This window comes from Xenopus tropicalis, chromosome 6, assembly GCF_000004195.4.
Source record: "Xenopus tropicalis strain Nigerian chromosome 6, UCB_Xtro_10.0, whole genome shotgun sequence".
Classification (NCBI taxonomy): domain Eukaryota; kingdom Metazoa; phylum Chordata; class Amphibia; order Anura; family Pipidae; genus Xenopus; species Xenopus tropicalis.
Genome location: NC_030682.2, coordinates 33,460,920 through 33,485,982, shown reverse-complemented (window position 1 = coordinate 33,485,982; position 25,063 = coordinate 33,460,920). Strand labels below are relative to the sequence as shown.

Below are 25,063 nucleotides of genomic sequence, written 5' to 3'. Positions count from 1 at the left end.
CCATGGCTATATGTGACTGGGGTTAAATACAGAAACCTCCTCTAGCCCCCCCAAAAGGTGAAATGTTATTAAGGGAATATGATATTTTTCCTTTTATTCTAGTGACAGAATGGTCCCTAATACAAACAGTTAGTTGACTGAGGGCATTTTTTCTGCGTTATGGTCTGACCAGCACTGTGAGTCTTGGATAAGAGGATGAAACATAATCTTTACACAGAGAATCCATTTCCTTGCTCAAAATACATATAGATACCGGTAATTGTAAATAGAATATTTAAAGGAACAGTAACACTACAAAATGAAAGAGCTTTAAAGTAATATAAATATAATGCACTGTTGCCCTGCACTGGTAAAACTGGTGTGTTTGCTACAGTAACACTACTATAATTTATATAATAAGGTGCTGTGTAGCCCCGGGGGCAGCCATTCAAGCTGGAAAAAAGGAGAAAAGGCACAGGTTACATAGCAGATAACAGATAAGTTCTGTAGAATACAATAGTGTTTTATCTGTTATCTGCTATGTGCCTTTTCTCCTTTGAATGGCTGCCTCCATGGCTACACAGCAGCTTATTTATATAAATTATAGTAGACTTTCTGAAGTAAACACACAACTTTTACCAGTGCAGGGCAGCAGCACATTATATTTTAGTTACTTTTATACACTTTCATTTTTTGGTGTTACTGTTCCTTTAATATATAAAGCTAGTGGCACATACAACATTTTCTCTGCCGACATCTGCCCCGTGTGTGTAGTGACAGCTGCATTGCATTCATTCCTGTCACTAGACATCTGGGCAGTGTGGGGCATACTGCCTTTTCTCTGCCAGCCAAAGTAACCATTAACCTTACATATGCAAAACACACAAATAATTAGAAAACTGATACACTGAAAGGTTGTTCTACTAAATATTCATTTGATGTAAGCACTGTGATTTTAAAGCCATTGGCAATGGTGGCACAGTGGGTAGCACTTGCAGCACTGGGCACTGAATTCAAATCCAGCCTTGCAAAGAGTTTGTATATTCTCATGGGTCTGTACGGGTGTACTCTGGTTTCCTCCAAAAACATAATTGACCCCTGTTGAAAATTCCATAGTGCATATGAATGTGATACAGTCTTAAGACTGTTAGATCCACTGGACCATGGACTAATGTAAATGATAAACAATCTCTGTAAAGGGCTGTGTAAATGTGTCTGCGCTATATAAAAAAATAAAAATGTTCTTGTTGCAATTGAATTAGTCAGCTTTTTGTTCTGCAGCTCTTCAGTTTGGAATTAAAACAGCTATCAAAATATCTCCCTATCAACTAGGCAGTGGTTTGAATAGTATATAAAGTGAATTATGTGCCGCCACCCCCATTGTAAATAATAAGGATATTAAACGTCACCAAAGAGTTCCATGACCATATAATATATAGGTCATGGAACTCCGACGTGACTTCTAATTTCCTAATATTTTACAATAGTATTCTTTTTTATACTACAAAAGTTCCAGTGAGTCATGTGACACAAATTATATCACAAACACCGTGTTAAAGGATATAATTTACAGAAAATTCATGGACCTTGTGTATTTAGATAGATAGATAGATAAATAGATAGATAGATAGATATATAGATAGGACTTTAAAAGAAAGATAAAGAATATTAATAAACAAAAACACAACCAATTATCATTTTAAGTGGAAACCCGGAGAGAGACAAAAATTCAAAATATAAAAGTTAATCTATAGCATTGTAAACATTAATCTAAACGTGAACTGCTTATTTAAGAAAAGTAAAGGGTTTCTACATAAACACTAAATTAAAAGAAAATGGATTTGAACAATATCAGATCAAACATTAGATTTCAATTTTCTAAAAAAATAGAAATACAGCTTAAAGCACTCAGCGTAGCGTAATTACGGAGTCCTTATTTGCCTCGGCAGTATGTGTCCCTAGATATAACGAAGGCAATGCAGATTTGTATAGACAATCTGACGTTGTACAATAGTGTATTTTCCTAACAGAACATATTTGTTTGATGTAATTCTACTTAAAAGAGCAAGAAAACTTTAATAAGTTACAGATCATATTTGGGTTTTGCCCAGAACTGAACAACTGAAATCACTAGGGGTCATCTGTGGATTGGAAACATAACATATTTCATAGCGTTGAGAACACATGTGAAACTTTCCCTAAAGAACTAACATAGGAGTACATGAATAATTTAGAGACTGCTCGTGATTATACCTTGTAGAAGGCTCACAGGATCTGTCAGTAAAATGTCTTTATGCTGTTCTTCCTAAGGGGAAAACATTTTCTACAAGGAATGCAAAGCAAGGCAAGTGAATGATTAACCCCTGCAGGTTTTACAAGTTCCAGGGTTTTATTTTGTGCTTCGGGATGCCAGAGGTTAAACCAACAGTGCAGGGGACTGGGACTGCGGCTGGGCACTTCAATAGCCTAGATGTGAGTACTTAATGATCACGCTTTGCTTTACATACGTTGCTGCTATATGTTGGCCGTAGGTAAATAATCTTGCAAATGTAACATAGATGTTATAGCTCATGCATCACCTCGTGAACTGGAAGAAAATGATTGTAGTTCAGGAACAGAAAACATTTTCCCCCCCAAGAATAATAACAGCAATGTCGTTCTTTTAGTTAATAAGGAAACTGGTAATGTGTGGGGCATGCTGTAACTGTGTCTATCAAATATCTGCTGTGTTACAACTTATATATTCACCCGCTATTGTTCATGACCACACAACTAAAACGGCCAATTAAAAAAAGAAAAATCTGCCTGCAGCATATGTGTGTTTGGTGCCCAATTACTTATTCACAAAAGAAAAGAAATATCAAAGCACGCCAGAAGCCGGCGCAAAAAAAGCACGCACCGAAGAGAGGATGTAATAAATACCTTATACAGCACACACATGTCATGCACAGAAGTCATAATCATTATTGGCCTCTATTTATATAGTGCCAGAATATTTCACAGCAGTTTACAGATCAACACCAAGTGAGGTATCGAATAGTGTTAAAAATGAGGCAGAATTGGAGCCAAGGAGTAAAGGGACTCTAATTTGCAATTAAATTATTTTCATTATACATTATTTGTACGTATTATGTATCCAGAGGAGGTTGCAGTATAATTGCAATTTACAACTGGAGGACAGCAGCAATAAAGAGTAATGCATATCTCCTACTTTTGTCTATTTAGATAAGGGGTCCCCAACCTTTTATACGCATGAGCCACATTTAAATGGAAAAGGTGTTATGGAGCAACACAAACATGAAAAAAGTTCCTGGGGGTGCCCTTATAAGAGCTGTAATTGGATTTTTGGCAGCCCCTATGTGGACTGACAACCTACAGAAGCCTCCGTTTGGCATTACACTAGATTTTAATGCAGCCAAAACTTGCCTCGAAGCCAAGAGTTAAAAACTAAGCACCACTGGGAGCAACATTCAAGGGGTTGATTAGCAACTTTTTGTTCACGAGCCACTGGTTGGGGATCACTGATTTAGATGGTACAAACAAGTGGCCTGGAGTTTAAAGGAAGACTGGGCAGCATTTGGGTGGACTGAGTGGGAGGGAGTAAAGAGTGTGAGCATATCAGATTATAGCCAAAAGCAGCGGTTCCTACACTGTTGGGCTGGAGTGGTTGAACGGAGGGACTATTTGGATGAAATTTGGGGCTAAATCTCTCTTACATTCTCCTGAAAGGTCAGTTAGGGTGATATCTGGGATTTATTTCTGTCCTATATATTCTTAGAACAATGACAGAAGGCCTGTACATCAATGTTTAACCTTTACTTACATGTTATTACTGATGCGCAGGAGTGTCAGATGGAACAAGTCACTTACCACCTGCTCAAGGCAGGAGTTAAGCACATAGCTCTCTTGCTCTTCTGAGCACTGTGCTGTGCAACTAGTGGCAGATGTGCCAACAAAGTTGCAGACAGGACAAGGTTCAGAGAACACTCTTCACTATGCAAGGGGTAGGCCCTAAGTTTATGGTACTCTAAGGTGTAAGACAAAACTTGCATCTAAGCCTTTATATTTCAGTCATTCTTGCAGACTGATATAAATGCTTAGCAAACTTCCAGTTATGCAAACCATGTAAGATCTGAGCATCAGTATGTAAAAAGTTAAAAAGTTAGCAGTAGAATACTCACAGCTATGTGCCATTGTTTATTGGGAAATCATGTGTAACTGACAGTGCCAATTCTCTTTTCAAGGACTGCAATGCACAACCAAGCCATCTTTTGGATATCTTTTCATGTTTTTCTTAGTGTGTTTTCATTTGTTCATACTAGATTAATATTAAGTAATTGGCTCAACTATTTTGTTGTTATTGCATTCTAGTGGAAATTTATGGGATGGAGGTAGCCATGGAGTCAAGTGGCCACACATTCTGTTGCCTCACTATATGGGAACCTTGTCTTTTAAGCCCTTAAATATACAGCTTACACTCGTTGCGGCTTCTATCCATTTGTGTGTTGGAGCTGGGCATTCTTCCTTTTATATGCATTAAACAATGGAACCTACATCAATCATATATATGCACTGGGCAATTGTGTGTCCTTTGCTTATATGGTGGTACTTGTAATGGCATACAATGAATGCACTGTTCTGTTCTCTACATAATGTTATGTCTATTTTAGTTTTGGCTTGTACTGGTCTATTAGTCCTGTATGTGTATCCCTATAATAGTGAATGTTATTTACTGCCGAGTCCTTTAGTATAAACAGTTTGTATGCATGAAATTTAGGAAGGGAACAAACTTGTGTCAAAGCAGATGAAACTAAAGACTAGGGGGCTGATTTACTAATCCACAAACGGTCCGAATGCGTTTTTTTCGTAATGATCGGTATTTTGCGATTTTCCGTAAATTGTCACAACTTTTTCGTAGCCATTATGACTGTTTTGCAAAATGTCGCGACTTTTTCGTAGCGCTACGACTTGCGCGAATTGTCGCAACTTTTTCGTAGCCTTCACGTTGAGTACGAATGTTTCGGATTCATTCAAGCTTCAGTATGGTGACTTTTCTTGGCCCAGGTTGGAGCTGCAGAGTGCCATTGAGTCCTATGGGAGGCTTCCAAAATCACACCCCCAGGTGAAAGTGTTTCTGGGGCAGCCTCTGTGAGCCAGCTGTTGCAATGCATGGCAGAATGTTTTGTATGTACAAGTTTTAACACTTGCTTTGTTTTTGCTTATTTTTCCCTTGGCCCTATGTTCTACAGTTTTCATCTAAATATTTTCTTCCATTTTTCTGAAGATACACGTTTAGTATAGTTTACTGTGTATACAGAATTTAGACTTTTAAGGTTATTGTGTCAAGAATTTAATATGCCCTTTGATTTTTTTTTGCTTTCTTCCTTCTCTTTTTCTCACATTCCCCCTTTTTCACTTTCAGAAACTGACTTGGCATTTTAAGTTGAAAAAGAGAAACAAAGCATAACAAAGAGGTCTAGCCAGGGATTTTTTAAAGTTGTTGTTTGTAACCCAATACCAAGAGTCAGTTCTTTATGCATGAATCTGTGGGTTGGAGTGTTTCATTTTGCTAACACTGTACAGATATCTCAATGTTCCAATGGCATACCAACTAGTCTGCTAGCACTTATATATTCTATGTGTTTCTCTCAGTTCCAAAGTGGTGATGTGTGAAATAGTCAAGTTGTGAATAGATAATATTGTGAAGCACTTTGTTGCTGACTTGGCAATGTTTCTACCCAGTTCATCTGCAGCGTACAGTTTGTAGTGCTTTGCTAGAAGTGTTTGCTTGGTTGTAGTATTGTCGAGTGATTGTTCTTTCAGGCTATTCCTCGGGTTATAACTAGCACTTATTGTGAATGTGTGTATTGTGTTTCAGTAGACAGTGCAGACAAGATGCTACTTTGTAGTTAGTGTGTACATAAGTGACATTTCCCTTTTTTTCCAAAATGACTTGCTATTTTAAAAGGCCCAACAACTTTAAGGGTGATGGCACCTGGGGAGATTTGTCACCTGTGGGTAAATCTGGGCTACTGCCAGCAACAAATCTCCCCAGAATGTTTTCCCACCAGCAATAGAGTGAATTGGCAATGGGAAAACAAATGCAATGCTTAATTTTTCGAAGTTTAATTGAGAGGAAACTATGGGTGACTAAACGAAGCAAAGCGTATGTTTTCCCACCAGGGATTTACTTATTGTCAGTGGGAACGCATTCTGGGGAGCTTTGTCGCCTGCAGTAGCCCAAAATTAATCATGGGTGACTAATTGCAACACCCTTAGGGCAATGACACACTGGGAGATTTGTTGCCAGTGTTAAAAAATTTGCTACCGTTGGTGACAAATCTTCCTGAAAATGCCTTGCATAACATTGTAATCGCTGCAAGTAAATTACATTATTCACAGTGATTTGATTTAATTGTGGGGAAATGTTAGTAATGTAATGCCTAGCATCATTGATAATTAATCATCAACTGTGGGTTCATGAGAAATTAAAAACAGATTAAAGGTATCAGCCATTTAGGTGCTACCCAATGTAGATAATATATATATATATAATTTCTGTCACATGACTCACTAAAACTTGTGTATTATAAATAATGTACCCCCTGTTGTAAAACATGAAGATAATAAAAGCCACCTTGGTTCCACCAGCTGTATGAAAACACTCAGCCTTCAGCCTTGTGCTTTCATTTGGTCATGTAAACTCCTTGGTTTGAGTATGGAATTCTTTGCCTGGTTAATATAGTGGTTCACAACCCTTGCATGGTTTGTCTTTTAGGTGCCAAACAGAATGCTGGTAAGAATGATAGCCACTGGTGCAGGTGCCTTGCCAGTACAAGCTATTTAAAATAGCAAATACTCTTGTAGAAGGAATTCTCAAAATGTGTTGCCCATTGTTTACATACGTTGATCCTGTTATGCATTCAAGGCTTTGGTAGAATATACTGATAAATCTGCACTGCACGTGTCTCGTTCTTTCAGTGGTAACTGTACTACTAGAAGCAGTGAGAATCATTTCTGAGTTGTCAAATTTTAAATATAATAGAAATGACACTTACGAAAAAATTGTATTAGTCACGATAATATCGTATTGGCGATCCGAAATTTTTGTACCGAACGATTGTAAACAGCGGGAAAACCTTTCCGATTTTGATCCTTCAGTGCACGATTTTGGAAGCCTCCCATTGAAATCAATGGCACTCTGCAGCTCCAACCTGGCCCAAGGAAAGTCACGATAACGAAGCTTGAATGAATCTGAAACTTTCGTACTCGGCACAACAATACGATTTTGTTGCAAAGTACGAAAAAGTTGCGCAAAGTACAAAAAAAAGTTGCCAAAAATATGCATGGAGCGTTCGAAAGAAAAACTCACCCACTTTTTATTCATTCCTATGGGATTTTTAGAAGTGTATTTATTAAATGGTGAACTCTAACTTTCACCCATTAATAAATACACTTCTTCAAATCCCATAGGAATGAATAGAACATGGGTGAGTTTTTCTGTGCTAAACTCTCATCTCACATTTTGATAAATCTGCCCCTTAATGCAACAATAGATAGACAGATAAATAGATAGATAGATAGATACTTTTCTGAAGGATGGGTTGGAAGGTAGAGGATATGTACTTTGTTTCATGGACATCTTAACATATGTAAAGAGGTACTAAATATTGCAAGGCAAATAAAATATTGTCTATATAATAATGCCTGTGAACACTAATAAATAGATAACTATTTATGAAAACAATCAGTAAGTGTCATTATTCTTATACAAGGCACATACAATAGCTTTGCTGTAAGGAATGGGTTTTAAAGCAATTTAACTAGTTTAGATATCATGTCCACCAGTGCATTAGTTTAATAGCAAGTCACTTACATTCTATTTACAACAGCAAAAAAGGATGATTTTACATTATAGAAATATTTTCTTTCTATGAAATGAAACTGAATAGATTTTAAATATAACAGAAATATATTACATAAAGTGGAAAAGCATACTTTTAGTACTCAATTTTCAGCTCTAATCAGTGATATGATTAGAGAGGGGTATTTCAGTCTGTGACTGACGACTGAAATAACTGATAGCAATGATGAAGCATTACCTATTACATCCATGTTGTGAGACATCAAGTGTACAGTATATTAAGGTTATAGGAATAATTTTATACTTATGGCCACAAAATTACATTCATGGGTCCAAAGCAGTGACTGCCTTTGCACAGATTTTTTGCACTTTGCACATTAACCAGTAATAATAAATAATGCCTTATAGCTGCACTTTCCACCATACCACGTGGCATGGTCCAAAATCTTCTGGATGTCACCTTACAGAGCTTGAGCTTGGTGTCTCTGCAGTGTATCAGTAAGAGTGTTCTAAACAGAAGATCCAATAATGAAGAAAGAATGGAGCAGCTCAGCATTAGATGGTGCACAAGTAAAGAGATTGGTTGGCTTATATATAGCTGAGTAGCATCTCAAGATATTAAGAGACCATTCAGTTTTCTTGATTTTCTGAACACCTCTCATCTTTCAATCAACTGTGTTCATATACACTGAATACACTATGTCGGGCAGGTGTTTAATAGTTTAAACTCCCATCACTCCTTTTACATTACTTAGAATTTAGATTGGGACTTCCCTTCCCCTGTGTCCTCTGTTATTGCAGTGTTTGTTTTCCCTATCTGTACTGTGCAGAACCAGAGATACAGGTAGCAATATGAAAAAATTTTAAAAAAAATATTTTAAAAAATGAAATATATATGTATATATATATTTTTTTATTTATATTTTTATATATATATGTTTATAGATCCCAAGTTTCAGTGAGTCATGTGGCACAAGTGACCTCATTTAGCAGCAATATATAATATATGAATTATTTTTATACCTCTGGATCCAAAAATTAAAACTACTCCTTGGTACTCCTTAGTACTCCTTAGTAGGAGGATTACTTCTCGTCTTCACTGGGAAGCAGAAGACTTTATATGGGTTCAACTGGGAAGGCCTTTTGTGTGCCCCACACATATGCAATGGGTAGGCAGAATTGTATGGCCTTCACTTACCTCCACTGGAAGTTCCAGTGAAGAATATGCCTTTACTCTGATCCTCCATCTTATAACCAGCACCTCTAGTATAAAACCAAAAGGATGACTCTTGTACAATGTACTTACAGCTTGCAGCTACCTGAAAATCAGATGGGCCAGGTTTCCTGTTGATTTAGCATCACCCACTAACAAACACTGAATGAGGGACTGTGTATTCCTTTAATGAAAACATATAGAGCTTGCTCACAGTTTAAAGCAGAACTCTGATCCGCTGCATGGGGTGTAGTGTATTCCAAGCAGAGGGTGTTTGGGGAGCCTTATGGAACTGATAATTGCTGACCATACCAAATTAAGCAGAGTTAGGCGTTTTTGACCACTAAAAGTAGCCTGAATATGAAAGGACAATCCGAACAAGTAGATACCAAAAAAACAGACCCACTGCTATATTTTCATATATAATTATAAGTTATTCAATGGAAATTCTTCCATTACTTAACCCTTCTAACCTGTCCCAAAGAAGCTAAAGCTTACCCGAAAGTAGGTAAGGTTTTGGGTAGATCAAGTGTAGCTGGGTGTGAAATAAAATGGCCCAAAATGTAAAACTGGTACGGCATTACACAACATAATATGTATAATAAAGCACTTTTATACAAAATCATGAATTTTCAAATAATGGAATTATTTTCTTTGTATGTGTATTTCTAGCAGGTTTCAGGGCCAGAACCTACTCTGATGTATTCCTGCCCATGCAAGAAAATGGTCAACTATAAGTCTTTAACACTTTACCTCTTCAAGTCATGTGCATTCAACAATGGTAGCTTGGATACACGGTGACATTTCTTTTCACAAAAAACATATATCATTGTATGTAAAACAGGAAAATAATCACAGTAATGACAATAATCTCACAAAGTGTGTAAGGTTATTCAAAGTCATGAAGTCAATTAAATACTCAACTAGTGCAATAAAAAAAGCAAATATGAAATAAAAAAAAAAATGTTTAAAAATAGAGTTGACTGATGTACAATATCAATGGACAGGGGTTTAGACATGAAACTGTGGGCCCTACAGACCTTTAATATTGTACAAATTCATCATTAAAGAGCAACACTCTAAACTAATAATGAGCATGTATTTTGGCATTGCATAGAGGAAAAAAGACCGGGACATGTTTGCTAGTACCTCTCCCACATCGTAGATCCAGACACGACCTTCTGAATCCCCCACTGCCACCTCTTTGCCACTCTGAGCCCAGCGAACACGATTCAGTGCAGAGGCTCCTTCTACAGCCGTACTTGCCGTTGGAACCTTTGAATGAATTACAGTAAAGGGAAGCATAATTAAAAACCGATTCTTGATAGCTATGTTTTATTGAGGTTGCTTTTTTGAATTAGATGCTGCATATCCCCTTATAGGAAGTCTCCACCCCCTGGAGATAGTTTCTTGTAACATATTTGAGTTGTAAGATGGGAAAACAAGGATTTATTGTTCTCTAATCACATTCCCCACTGAGCTGGAGGAGAAAGACTTTTTATTCTTAAAAAAAAAACTATAAGTATATTTTCCATAGTAAAAGGGCAAAGTCTAGTGGAGTGAACATTTTTTCCATATTATGTACTAAAAATATGCAGGAGAAACCGCAACAGCTAGGTTCCTGCCATAATCCAACACACACAATGTTATACACACACACACACATCACACACACACATATATATATATATATATATATACACATAAACACTATCATGGTAAGCATTCTTGTATAATCACAGACTTATATTGTTTAGTCCACCATCTCATCTAACAAAATTGGTGAAGTGATATACTCATGGATCCAATTTTCTGCTCTAAACTGGACTTTTCAAAGGACAGGGAGCAAGAATTTTAAGGGGAGCTTCACTTTTAGCGTTACTTGGAATATGTTATGTAATCTTCCTTTTCTATACAACTTTCCAACTGCTCATAATTACTTATTTTGTATACTTTTTGCATTATATGCAATTATATACATACAGCAAAAGCTATTTGGGTTTCAGGGTCAGGATCTAACCCCAGCAACCAAAATAACAAGGGCCGAGAGGGTTCAACTTTATTGTCTTATTTTTTATTGCTTATCTTTATTTTCATGCCCTCCCATTATCGTCTTCCAATATGACTTTTATAACTGCTGCTTGGTTGCTAGGGTAATTAAGAAGTATCAAGCAAACTGTAGTCGAAAACTATAGTTTGACAGCTATACAACAAAAAATGTAAATATTTTAAAAAAGTAAATAATAAAAAAATGAAGTCTTACTCCTTAGAATAATGCTGTCTACACCATACTAAATAATGATTTCAAAGTGAACTACTCCTTAAAATTAAATATAAATGTATCCTTACCCCACTAGTGTAACATAACTTTTATCTATTGCTCTGATCAGATGAGATTTACAGCCGTGTGTAAACAATGCAGAGAACAGACCTATAGAAACTAATTTTGGCTTGCTCTATGGGTTAAGTCAGCTCAACAGAAAGTGGAAAGTAAAACATGTTTTAAAAAGTTCTCTGAAAGTAAAATAAAGAAGCGAGGACCTTGTATGTGATTATGTTTAAAAAAATAAAAAATACCAAGCCTTGCCAAATCTTCTCCAACAGGATTGGTAGTGCAGATTTCTCTAGAAATGCCAGCTGTGTGGTACACAACCACTCACGATAGAAAAATGTACTGCTAAATACAGTGCTTTTTTTTTTTGTCTGACGCATTAATATAAAGACGCTTACTGCTTCCTATTGTCGTGGCTTTCTTAGCAAAGCCTGTAAACTGAACCTCTGTTTCATGGGACAATGGACTCAGCGTGTTCAGCCATCAATTCCACAGGCTGCAGAACTACAAGTGCTCTAGACTTCACAATGTGAGTTAAACTACTGCACTGACACAGCCTTTTAGCAATTGTCTGAGGTAGCAATTGGCAAGGATGAGACCACTATTTTATTTAATACAAATACTATTGTATTGTACTGCATTCAACTGGTGGCAGAGCTCTACCATTTCCCCATGCGGTGCTCCTATAACATGTTATTTAGAGTAAAGTACGATGTGGGCTCTTGTAAATAAAGAATGTCACTGTAATTTAAGCAGCCATATACCAGGATGGGTACCCAGGGCAAACAAAGCACAAAAATAAACCAATCAACTATACAGAAATATAAATTCAACGGCTGCCAGTTATGGATGAAAATGTTTAAAAAGATATTTGCAAATGTAAAATGAAACTATTTAAATATTAAACCAAGGTGACGCTCATTTGAGAATATTGTATGTGCTGGAAATGGATATGGATATATTCTCTCCTCACAAATATAATCATACCGGGGACTGTGCCATGCAGGGCTTAAATGAAATGTCACCAGCTTGTTTACTTTGCCTCTCCGTGTTATACAGTGCTGCTATAGCTAGAATAAGCATCAGGAAGTATATTAAAACAAGCCCAGGATTTTAAATATGCCGAATTTCCAAATCAATAGCTGAGAGTCACTGTATATATAAGTACGGTATCTGTTATCCATAAAGCTCCAAATTAAAGGAAGGCCATCTTCCACAGACTCCATCTGAATCAAATAATTCTTAAAATGATTTCCTTTTTCACTGTAATAATAAAACAGTACCTTGTACTTGGTCCCAACTAAAATACAATTAATCCTTATTGGAGCCAAAACAATCCTATTGGGTTTATTTGATGTTTAAATTAATTTACACATCAGAAAACCCCATGTCAGGAACATTCTGGATAACAGGTCCCATACCTGTATACGTGTTGGGGGGGGGGGTTGGAGGTAACTAAAAAAAACAGAGGCGAAGACAATAAAAGGTGCCCATTTTCAAATTAGAGAATTGGGGCTGGGTGTGTTTCTTTAAAAAAGAGGGATGAACCTACCATGTTTAAAATGCAGCCAATAATACACTTGTATTATAGATGCACACTAATAATTAATTAATTAAACCCCTTCTAAGGCTTTATAGTCTTCACTGCCAGCAGGCCTTTAAATGTTCTTTAAAAGTTAATTTCAGATTAACAGATTATATTTTGTAAAATCATTAGTTAGTGCCTAAAACATATTTAATATATATTTATATTATGGGCCCTTGAAAAGCTTGCGTTCTTGTTTACTCCATGGGCACAGTTATAGCCACATACTTAAAAATGAATATCATGAAAGTTAATTCAACTGTTTAAAAAAGTTCATATCTGATTAGATGCCTTGAATATTTCAAATGCAAAACACCAATTTATTGTCTGGTTATAAAACATATAAAAAACAATATAAAGATTACATGCAAACTTTTATTCACGTCTAGAATGTTTGATTAAAATCTATTTTCACATCTCCAAAATCAGTCATAGCAAAAAACATTGGATTAAAAATGCTTAAAGCAAATGCAAGACAGAATGAAGCAGGACTAATGATTGTGTAATGGCTACGACTGCCATAAAATGTATCAAGATCTAGTACTTAAAGTAATGATGTTATAAAACAATTTATGAATTTAAGTACGGCTCTGTGGAGAACGGAGAGTAAATTTCAATTATAAACTCATCATTCCTATTTTGTGAATTAATATTAGACATTATCTAATGCATTCCAAATTGTATTTTTCTCATAAAAAAAACCCGTCTGCTGCAGATATTTATTTGAATTGCAATTTAAACAAAAATAATTAGCTTTCCCTTTTTTTTTAGATTTTGCTTTACGCAAGCAGCAGAGGTGAGCACTTTGTGTACAGCCATAAATACCTGATGGTCATACTCATAACATTTCCCAAATTTCATTCTGCTTTTTATTTTTTCCCCCAAGTTAGTAGCCCTCCTGTATGTCCTCCAGCTGTAGGCTTCCTAATTAAAAAGGCTGCCCTGTTTCCTGCTCGGAACACTTCAAAAGGTCCTACGTTGCCGGCTCATTTGAAGCACGCTCTGAATTCTCTACCTGTACCTGACTTAATCCTTCAGTAAAGCAAAATGCACAGCGTTTTGTTTTCTTTTAATGAAGGTTGGGGATGTAGGTTAATATTAAAGTCATAAAACCATATCTGTTAAAATTATTCTTTAATTATTGAATTCTCTGTAGGAAAAACACAAACTATGATGGCATTTTGGTTTTAAAATTTTTTTCACAGAGTAGAAGAATTTTCATAGAAAAAATAACCAACAAATAAACATTTTGCTAATAAACATGTTGCACTGGTGAGATTTAAAATGTGGATTTTGATGGCAGGCCAGTATACTGTATTTTTGCAGCTCTCCTAAACTCTATTGTACTGGGATTAAAATAAAAAATATATATATACTGTATGTTTATTAATGGGACTGGTCACATTACCATCTAATACTTAAAGGTAAAAATGAAAGCTGGATGTTCTTTGGACTGTATTAGACCCAGCACAGTTAATAGTGGACACTGGAATTTATAATGGACGATGGTCCTGAAGTCTTTACATATACATTAAAATGGCATCTTATAGAGTGTAGCTGTAAACTGCTGCAGTTCATTTAAAGCCTGCTTTATGCTATTTTAGAGTTGCAAATAGGATAACAACATATTATTCTAACAAAAACAGAAAAACCCCAAGTAGTAGCCCAGTGTATTGAAGCTGTGGTTGCCATTGCAATAAAGTGGAGTTTGGGGAAGCTGTGAGATACATGTAACAGTTCTAATAAGAAACCGAAAGGATGGAGTATTATAGCATAATAACAGAAGCACAGGCATTTTCAAAACCATTGTTAAAACAATGTGTGTAAATTATGCAATGTGAACTAATGATACCTAAATCGTGCCACTAATTGCACCAACTGGATTGTGGTGAAAAAACTGCTGTGTAAACCAGGCCTTAACCACAGAAATCAAAATGCAGGGAAGCCGGTACTGAGGACAAGCATGTAATCGGATTACTCAGCACATCACTTCCAATATTTCATACTTTATTCCATATTTATAAACATATCAAGCAATGAAAAGCACAATCATTAACCAATGGTGGCTTTCAAGCTGACACTATTACATGTATATTTTTATTTTTAGATTTTTCTGCATATATGGAGCAGAACCTAGTGTTGATACCTAATGCATGACTGTCTGGCATTAAATACACATTATAGAAGCAGAGGATACATTGACATTTTCTTTAGCTCTGAATCGATAGAATTTGCTTAAAGTGAGCAAACTCTGACTAACAGTGCCTAAAGAAAAAGTTTAAAGTTGTAAAAAAAACCTTTATTCTATTCAAGGCCTCTCTCCAAAGAGTTAAGGTGACTGCTAATAACTGGAATGAAGTGAATCTGGTCCTAGTTTACTGGCTCCTTTCTTGCCTATGTGGCTGGGAGCCCAACTCAGTACTGGCTGCCTGTGATACTGATAATTAGGAACTCAGACCAGCAGCCCCAGTGCTGCCCTTCCAGACAGGTGGGAATTACATAGTAAAGGCAGTGATGCCAGCTTTGGGTGCTCGTATATATATCCCCAGACCTCCTTCAGATAAACATATTTTTACTATTTTATGGAACAATGTTCCAATCTGTGTTTCTATATACACATCTGGCAGTCCATAGATATAGATATCTAACAGCAGTCATGGAGTTATTAGATGCGGGACCTTGCATCTGACCCGTAAATTATTGGCATTAACTCTTTTATTAGCGCATGAATCAAGCTGGGATATGTTCTTCATACTGGTTCAGCATCAGCTGTACCGATACACTTCCTAATATACATCTCACTCAGTCCTTTAATATGGTATAAGCCGAACCAATAACCCCTGGATACCCTAATAAAATTCAACATGCAGAAGGGAACAGGGCCGCTGCTGGCCAAATAGGTGCCCTAAGCAGAAATTTACTTTTGTGCCCCCTCCCCCAAATATTATGGAAGTAAAAATAAAATAATAAAAAAGAACACCTACTATAGGGGCCCCACACACAGTGCCCCTAATTGCCCCCATAGACAATGCCCCCATAGTAAGTGCCCCCATAGATTGATTGAACTATTTGGGACAGCGGGATGCACTATAAAAACCGGTGGGACAGTGTTGGGGGGTATGTTATAATATATAAAAATGGGTTTTTTTTGGAGCAGCTGGGATGGTGCCCCCCTGGGAGTTGGTGCCCTATGCAGACTGAGTACTCTGCTTATAGGGAGCGGTGGCCCTGGAAGGGACCCTATATATATATATATATATATATATATATATATACACAAAGGATGGCACACCGCTACATAACATACCTTGGGTGCTCGGTAAAGGGTTCCAATAGTATAAAAAAGACCAGCAACTCCGGGATTTCTTGTGAAAAATCAAAACATGTATTCAAAGTAGCATAAACAGAAATCCCGGAGTTGCTGATCTTTTTTATACTATATATATATATATATATATATATATATATATATATATATAGTATAAAAAAGATCAGCAACTCCGGGATTTCTGTTTATGCTACTTTGAATACATGTTTTGATTTTTCACAAGAAATCCTGGAGTTGCTGATCTTTTTTTATACTCTATATATATATATATATATATATATTTTTTTTTTTTTTTTTTTTTTTGCAAAAATAGACAGCACACACTGATAAAGTGCAAAAAGGTATATTGTAAAAAATTACATCATATGCTTACTGTACACATATAAGCGACGTTTCGAGCCCGGCCGGGCTCTTCATCAAGGCTCGTGAGCAGTAACTCACGAGCCTTGATGAAGAGCCCGGCCGGGCTCGAAACGTCGCTTATATGTGTACAGTAAGCATATGATGTAATTTTTTACAATATACCTTTTTGCACTTTATCAGTGTGTGCTGTCTATTTTTGCAAAAATATGTCTATTTTTTCATGAGAGTCGGAACTCATGAAGGACGTGCACCACATACTTAATCACTGAATAGCAGAGTGCTGTACTGCCAAAAAGACTGTGTATATATATATATATATATATATATATATATATATATATATATATAGATATATATATATAGATATATATATATAGATAGATACATATGGATATATATGTGTGTCCCAAGTTGGGGGTGATCTGCTTAGTTTATTGTCTGCTATTTCTTATTTTATTATGTAATAAAAAAAGGCAATTATGTAAAAAAGATATCTGTAAAATAAATATCTAAGAAGTTTCCATGCCTTTAACTCCTTCACTGCCACGCACCTTATAAACACCATTATTATTGTTTAAAGAGAAATGCAAGCGGCCTTAGCTTTGCCTTTATTACATATGATCCTTTCCCAACCCTAGGAGGTAAAGGGGAAATAAAGCATTGCTGGTGCCCTGATCTGAACCTTAACATTGGCAATTGGCAAAGTTCCACCTGCAGCCCTCCAGCTGTTGTCGAACTACAACCCTCCTTGCATTCCACCAACCTCCACAGGTTGCATATGTAATAAGAGCTGGAGGGCGGCATCCTTTATCCATATTGTTATGCATGACAAAATATCTAGCCATGGTTAACCAGCTGTATACCTACTCTATCTCCCCCCCCCCCCCCCCCCCCCCGTTTGTAGTGGTACATTCCAATTCCATTCAGAACTAATTGCCTTACAATGCATTGCTGGCGACACTGTCACCTTTAGGTGCCGTAGTGATCCGCATTAACCCCTTAGTAGCTGAATGCCCGTCCCCTCCCGGCTCACCTCCGTGTCATTATTGAGGTTCCAGAGATCCAAGCGCCCCATCCCATCCACACAGGCGAACAGAGCGGGATGCACGGGTGACCAGGTGACGTCACACACATAGTCGGCATTGTCTTCAAAGGAGTAGAGCGGCTTGTTGTGCTGGAAGCGGAGAGAGAGGAGAAGACTGAGTGGCGCTAGTGCTGCCCCGGGCTGTCTGCTGGCGAGCCTCATTAAACACTTTGCACGTTTGGGGGGGGGGGGGGGAAATAAAGAGAAATGTGTCATGAAAGTGGTGGGAAGGTGCAATGCGGCTCCTCAGAGCCACTATCCGGGGCTAGTACCCTGACAGGACGGGGCAATGGCCGGGGGAGACTGGGGGCTGCCACAGACTCATGAGGGAGGGAACACGGGTTGTTATTCTCTTTAATGCAATAGCTGTTATGAGAGAAATCTCTGGCAGGTAGCGAGGTGCCCATTACATGGGATTCGTGCAAAGGCGGAAGGCGACTTCTCTCAGAATGAATCATCTTAAAAAAAAAGTTCGTGAAGCAGCAGCGACTGGTTTCTGTATGAGGGGAGAAAGCGATGGTTTTTATCATCACAGCCCGCCGCGCTTCTCAAAGAGAGTCAGCGCCATCTAGCGGCCGAAGCGCAAACGTTATCTCCGGGGCAAAGAGTTCGTCAGGTCATTGGTTTACCCTGTAAGTGTCAGGGTTTCCCTTGCTGCTGTCACTCCCTCAGGGCTTGCCTTCCAGGGCAATGACAGGCACTTGGGAGCCAGCGTGTCAGTACGGGAATCACAGTGAAACCAACAACAACAGCATTGACTAGCTCAGACCAGTGACATGATGGAAAGCTGTCACTCTAGCCTACACTCTAGCCTACACTTGCCTCATGGAAACCCTGATGCACTGCTGCTCCACACATTAGACTGACGCCTTGTTTGCCTGACAGGGAGACTGCAAGAAAAATATGTGTCAGACTGGGCACTTCAGGGAAACCATTCACTGTCCTATCAAAATAGGAAGAAGCCAAACTTCATAGAACATGAGCTTTTTGTCCCAAGCCCAACAGCAACATAAAGAGGCAATATATATCCATAGTTACTCATGTCTGGGGACACCCTGATTTGCTCTTGGAAATTTTTGTTGGCTCACTGAAATTTGTGTATTATAAACATATATAAAATATGAGGATATTAGAACTTTGGAGTCCCGTGACCTGTATAAAAACATTCAGTGTGGCCTTGTACAGAACTCCTTAGTGACTTGTAGCATCCTTATATTACAATATGGGGGTATATTACTCCCTGTATATTGATATTGCTCATTAATAAGTGCCTTCTACATTATTGGACTCCGCTGCACCTACAGGATCTATTTCCTCTTTGCTCTGAGGCTTATGTCAGATCAGGCGTATGGCGGATATTTTTGGCAAGCTGAAAAACGGTTGCCGAAAATACCGTCATACACCTCCTACCTGTGCCTGCACTCGAATGAATGGAATACGCTCAGGTGCAGACACATGTAGCCGATATCCGCATAAAAACATGTGAGAATACAAAGTCTTGCGTTATTATGCGGATATCAGCTACATGTGCCTGCACCCGAGAGTATTCCATTCATTCGGGTGCAGGCATTAGCCTAAAAGTCACAATCCAGGCTCATTAGTAAACTCAGATTTGCCTTTTATGTCAGCATTGTGTCTGTGCATTCTACATTAGAATATACAGTAGTAATCATCCCTGTAGCATCAGCTTTAATGACAGATGAACCCCATTATCTGTCTAATGATACCTGACGCTTAGCTTCTCAATAGCTTCCCAGAGAACACTTAGTGGGAGATTTTTCACGTTCAAGTTTCATTATTTTTTACGGTTCGAATTTTTTCGTGCTAAAAAAACTCGAATGTCTGCTAAGTGCAAAAAACCCGAAAACTCAAATGTAAAAATTCACCATCAAGTCAATTGGAAATGTTCTAGGCAAAGTCAAGTCATATTTTCAAACTGAAATTGTTTGAGTTCTTCGAGTTTGTAAAATCGAAGAGAAAAATTTTAGGTATTCCAGTTTTTTATTCAAATGAGTTTTCCTTGTTAATAAGCGAGCATTCGATATGTGAGTTTATTCTATTTGCAGAAACAAACTCGAATTCACAAACTTGAAAATTGCTAAATAAGCCCAGTAGCATTTGCAGTGGCACTGACATTCAAAAGATGGCCTAACGAGATCCAAGATGGCAAGCTCTTGTGGACAACTTTGAAGGTCTGTTTCCTTACTGTTCTAGGGCTGGTTAACGGGGGGGGGGGGGGGGTTAAGTAGGGGGGAGTTAGATATGTGCAATAAGTCAGCATAAGCAGCAGGAGAATTATATTCCCTATATCTATACAGGTATAAGACCTGCTATCTCTGGGGACCTGGGGTTTTCTGGGTAAAGGCTCTTCCCATAATTTGGATCTCCACACTTTTAAAATCATTTAAATGTTAAATAAACCCAAATGGGATTGTTTTGCCTCCAATTAGGATTAATTATATCTTAGTTTGGATCAAGTGCAAGGTACTGTTTTATTATTACAGGGAGAACAGGAAATCATTTGTAAAAATGTGAATTATTTGCTTAAATTGAACTCTGTGGGAGATGGGCTTCTCATAATTCAGAGCTTTCTGGATAATGGGTTTCCATATAACAGATCCCAGACCTGTATAACAATAAATGCTCTTACTCATATAAACAATAACATAATAAGGAGCATTTCACATTCCATAACTTTTCCCCTAAACCAGTAGATTGCTAGCTATTCTCGGGCTTGAGTAGAGGCCAAACCTTACTATACACAAAGCTATTAAATAACAAAGTGGCGGAGACCATTACTTTCCTCTAACGACATAAAAAAGTAATTACGAAAAGCGACCACCTCAGTCTTTTTTGACAGATGCCTATATAAAAATAATGCAGGTCAAGTACATTTAGGCTTTTTTATTTGGGTTGCTTTCAAGTTAAAATGAGTGTAAATCCTCTACTAGGATTTTAATTTATTGCAGAGTTCTTGTCAAACCCAAAATAAGGGAATGTAATTAAAGGGGAGGGGGGGTCCTGGTGTGTTAGGTTCTGTTTTTGCAGGCGAACATGCAAAATGAAAGCGCTCTGTTAGGAGTAATCTTTGTGCGGTTATTTTACAACAACTTAATTTTGTAATCAGCTGCAATCTACCGCAAATGCCAATTGTTATTACTGCAAATGTTGTGATTTTAAAACCAGGATTGGATCTTTATCGCCCTCAAGAGGCCTTATGGGGAGAGGCAATAATAGGGCAAAAAAAGCTCTTTCAGCTCCCCAGCTCTTTCATTGCCAAAGTTAGTGAAGCATTACAGCCAAGCAAGTAAAACATTTTTAGCTCTCTTAAACTGTTTTTTTTTATAGTAGTTAATAGGGAGTTATATCATTCTGTGTTTCTAGTTGCCAAGTCTCCCAGGTCAGAAGTTTGTATTTTTTTCCAGTAATATTATAGTAAAATTCTGCAGCTCCCCAGCCTCTGTAAGTGTTATGGTGCACAATGCCTTGTTACTGTGGACTTTACATGGGAACCCTCTGAAAGAATCTCTCTAAACCAGAATATATATCAGTAAATATTGCCCTTTTACTTCCATTCCCGTGAGCCACTATTTAGTGATGGGCTGGGTGCTCCCTCAGTGATCACATGACCAGAAATAATGCAGCGCTAACTGTAACAGGAAGTAGTGTGGAAGCAAAGACAGAACTCTGTCTATTCATTGGCTAATGGGGACCTAGCATGTATGTGTGGCTTGTGTGCACTGTGAATCCTATGATCTCAGGAGGCGGCCCTTTATTCTTACATTTTTTATTTAGAAGTACCCAATAGCACGTACTATTAAAAAAGTATATTTTTAGGAAAATGGTTTACTTAGATGAAGCAGGGTATTACATATGAACTTGTTTATGCAATATATTTTTTATAGAGACCTACATTGTTTGGGGGTATAGTTTCCTTTATATTATTCATTTAAAAAGGGTCTGACTAGCACTGGTAGGCACAAGGTAGTATAAAACTACACAATGTTACTATAATGCACAGGTGCAAGTGTAAATGTGCCAAGGAATGGGACAGCCTGAATGATCAAAACAATTGGAAGTTGAAGAGGAGCTGCGGCATCAGCATCAGCAACCAACCATTATCCATAGTACATGCTACCATCATACATGTATAGCACAGTGTTTTTCAACCTTTTTTGGGCAAAGGCACACTTGTTTCATGAAAAAAATCACGAGGCACACCACCATTAGAAAATGTTAAAAAATTTAACTCTGTGCCCAGCAGCAGTGCCCCCCTAGTACATTGGTGCCCAGCAGCAGTGCCCCCCTAGTACATTGGTGCCAAGAGCAGTGCCCCCCTAGTACATTGGTGCCCAGCAGCAGTGCCCCCCTAGTACATTGGTGCCAAGAGCAGTGCCCCCCTAGTACATTGGTGCCAAGAGCAGTGCCCCCCTAGTACATTGGTGCCAAGAGCAGTGCCCCCCTAGTACATTGGTGCCCTGCCTACGGCACACCAGGCAACATCTCTAGTGTGCCGCGGAACAGTGGTTGAAAAACGCTGGTATAGCATACTGTTTTGTACCATTTTGTATATGACCAGCGTTAGCCGATATAACTAATAAAGGCACATTAAAGCTGTACATTGTCCAGGGCAGGAATTATTTAAAAAATAATTTACTTTAATAAATGGATGGGAGATCCTAAATTAAGCTCTAAAAAGCTGCACTCTATAAGATGACGGCTTAATATTACATATTTCTAGGTCGCTTGGTTGCTGCCCTACTATAGCAACTCAATGGGGCACATTTACTTATCCACGAACGCTCCGAGCATTCGTTCGATCAGTCCAATCGTATTTTCCACGACTTTTTCTACACTTGTGCGACTTTTTCAGCGCTTGTGCGACTTTTTCAACGATTGCGCAACTTTTTCGTATTTTTAGTGTGCAAAAATCGGATCTGTTTTGTCATTGTTTACAATCGTTAGGTACGAAAATTTTGTGACTTTAGGATTGCCAATACAATATTATCGTGACTAATACGATATTTTCGTAAGCATTTTCGTGATATTTGCGATCTTCAGAAATTTTCGTTTCCAATCTGAATTTTTCCCATTCGGGATTCAAACTCGTGTTTTGATAAATTTGCTCCAATGAATTGCTGCTCTCCTCCCTTATAACCATACCTACCACCAAGCATCATATGTCAGTGCAACTCCACACAGCCCCTCTATCTAAAGTCATGGATTCAATATGCCAACATGTGTTTTGCATAAAGCTTTGTCAGAGCTAAAACTATATTAAGACTGCAGATTTGATTGCTTGCTTAAAACCACAGTATACTACAAAGCAGTTCAAAAGAGAATTCCATCATGTCACCATTCTAACAGCCACAACATCTTTTCTATGGTAGCACAAGTGTCACGAGGGGCCATGTAGGTGGTGCACTTTGAGGGGGTCTGGTAACATAATATTGCCTCAAGGTGCAGAATTTGGTAAGTTATCACCCTTTCTGGATAGGATTATTTAGTGTAGACTTGTACATTGCTTAGCCCTGGAATTTGGAAGAGATACAGATGTTGTCAAGCTTGTAAATGAGCAGCATAGCAACCAGTCCTATGGAAAGTCATCATATTTGATACTACAAGACAGGTGCACTTCAAAATATACAGTAGCCAATTATGAACAACAAAAACTAGTCCATCTTGAATACATACTATAGAATATGATATATTAGCCTTTAGGACCATAAAGCCACTGAAATATGATATGCATAAATCTTTTTTATTTGCAGAAGACTTATAGTGAAATGGTAACATAACACAGCATTTGATGGAAGATACACTAATCAGTTAGTCTTGCCTGCATATTTCCTTACCTAATGATAATAATATTAGTGCCAATAAGTACTCATTCCAGGCAACGGATTACTTGAAAGTTCTTGTACATTGTAAATGAGAATGCTTTGGGTTTCTTTTTAAATATTTTAGTGAAGGTGCTTCTCTAACAGTCAGTGGCAAAGAGCTGCTTAAGTCGTTTCAGGCATTACAAGTGTTATTTCATTATATGTTAAGCATTGTAAGTCCAGATTCTACCTTTACGAATTTGGAAATGACAGCTGGTAAGTACCTTTTAAATGCTATTGCTGCTGGATTGCCATTTTACAGCAGAGATAAGGCTCAAGCTATGAATAGATATTCCTGTGTCCCAGGTAGAGGTAGCGGGTGTAGCTTCATGCTGTGGGTCACTGCGCCTTTTGATGTTGGGGGGTCACTGTGCCACTTGAGGCTCAAGTTGTTTTATCCAGATATAGCAGGGGGTGGTATATTTATGGGTGTGACTTGGTTTAAGGTACCAAAGTGTCTGTGCCTACAGGCTTCTGTGATGTAATTCTGGTCCTGTCCTATTCTTAAACAAAGATATTAATGAGTTTGGAGTGCTGCCAAATTTAGCTTTTGCTGGATTTAATCCAGTACTATGGCTGATACTGAGGGATGTGCACTCAATGTGCAACCTAGGTGCACTGGTCTTGTAGTCAATGTGCTATGAAAGTGGAGAACAGGTATGATGTAGCTTGGGGGGGGGGGGGGGGGCTGATGGCAGTGAATTCCAATAGTCCAGATGTGTTGACACAAAAGCATGTATTAAAGATGGTTAGAATTCTGGCTGTATCTAATGTTTAATTCTATGAACAGTGGTTTCTTGAACCGTGCCATGGTTTCAGCAAAGGAGATTTCTGAGGACCCCAAAAGACCTTCATTAATGCTCACCAAGCTAGAAGAGGTTGCGAAAATATTTATTCAGATTTTTTACCCCATCAGTCCCATAAATAAGACAGCATGCAAGAAACCAAAATCATATAAATTAAGGACAGTGGAGGCTAAATTGAATAAACAAGACGAGGAGAGGAACAATATAAGCCCAAAAAGATGACAAAAGCTAAGGATAGGATATGATTATGAAGCAGAAAGAATAAGATTATTCAGTGTAGTAAAACCCTGAATGTGCTAATTAGAAGGTACTCTGGTACCTAGCAGGCTCAGGCAAATACTGAACCTGGCTAAAGTGAAAGGCTGTTTGTTCTCCAGCATTCTAGGGCATTAGAAGGAGCATTGGATCAGCTCCTGCCTTAACAGCATTTTAGTCCCTTCCCAAACTCCAATCTCTACTCAAACCAGTAAGAATAAACTTGGTCTGTAATTTTCTGGTGTATACCAGCATCTTGGCATGGGTCACTTATAAGATGGTGTGCAGTCAGCATATGTTCATATTAGTTGACCTTCCAGGCATAAAGCCGTATTGGTCAGAGTGGATCAGTTCAATCATGGACTTGTTAAA

The 25,063-nt window shown here is 37.9% G+C and overlaps 1 protein-coding gene across 1 annotated transcript in view; it reads right to left on the bottom strand.

Moving 5' to 3' along the window:
* The window catches only part of dync1i1 (dynein cytoplasmic 1 intermediate chain 1), a gene marked incomplete in the record, with an annotated part of 201,331 nt that overhangs the window by 26,184 nt on the left and 150,084 nt on the right, over nt 1-25,063 (bottom strand). The window contains 2 exon segments of the mRNA NM_001112911.1: nt 10,206-10,331; nt 17,698-17,838. Of these exon segments, the coding sequence (NP_001106382.1) occupies nt 10,206-10,331; nt 17,698-17,838 (267 nt within the window).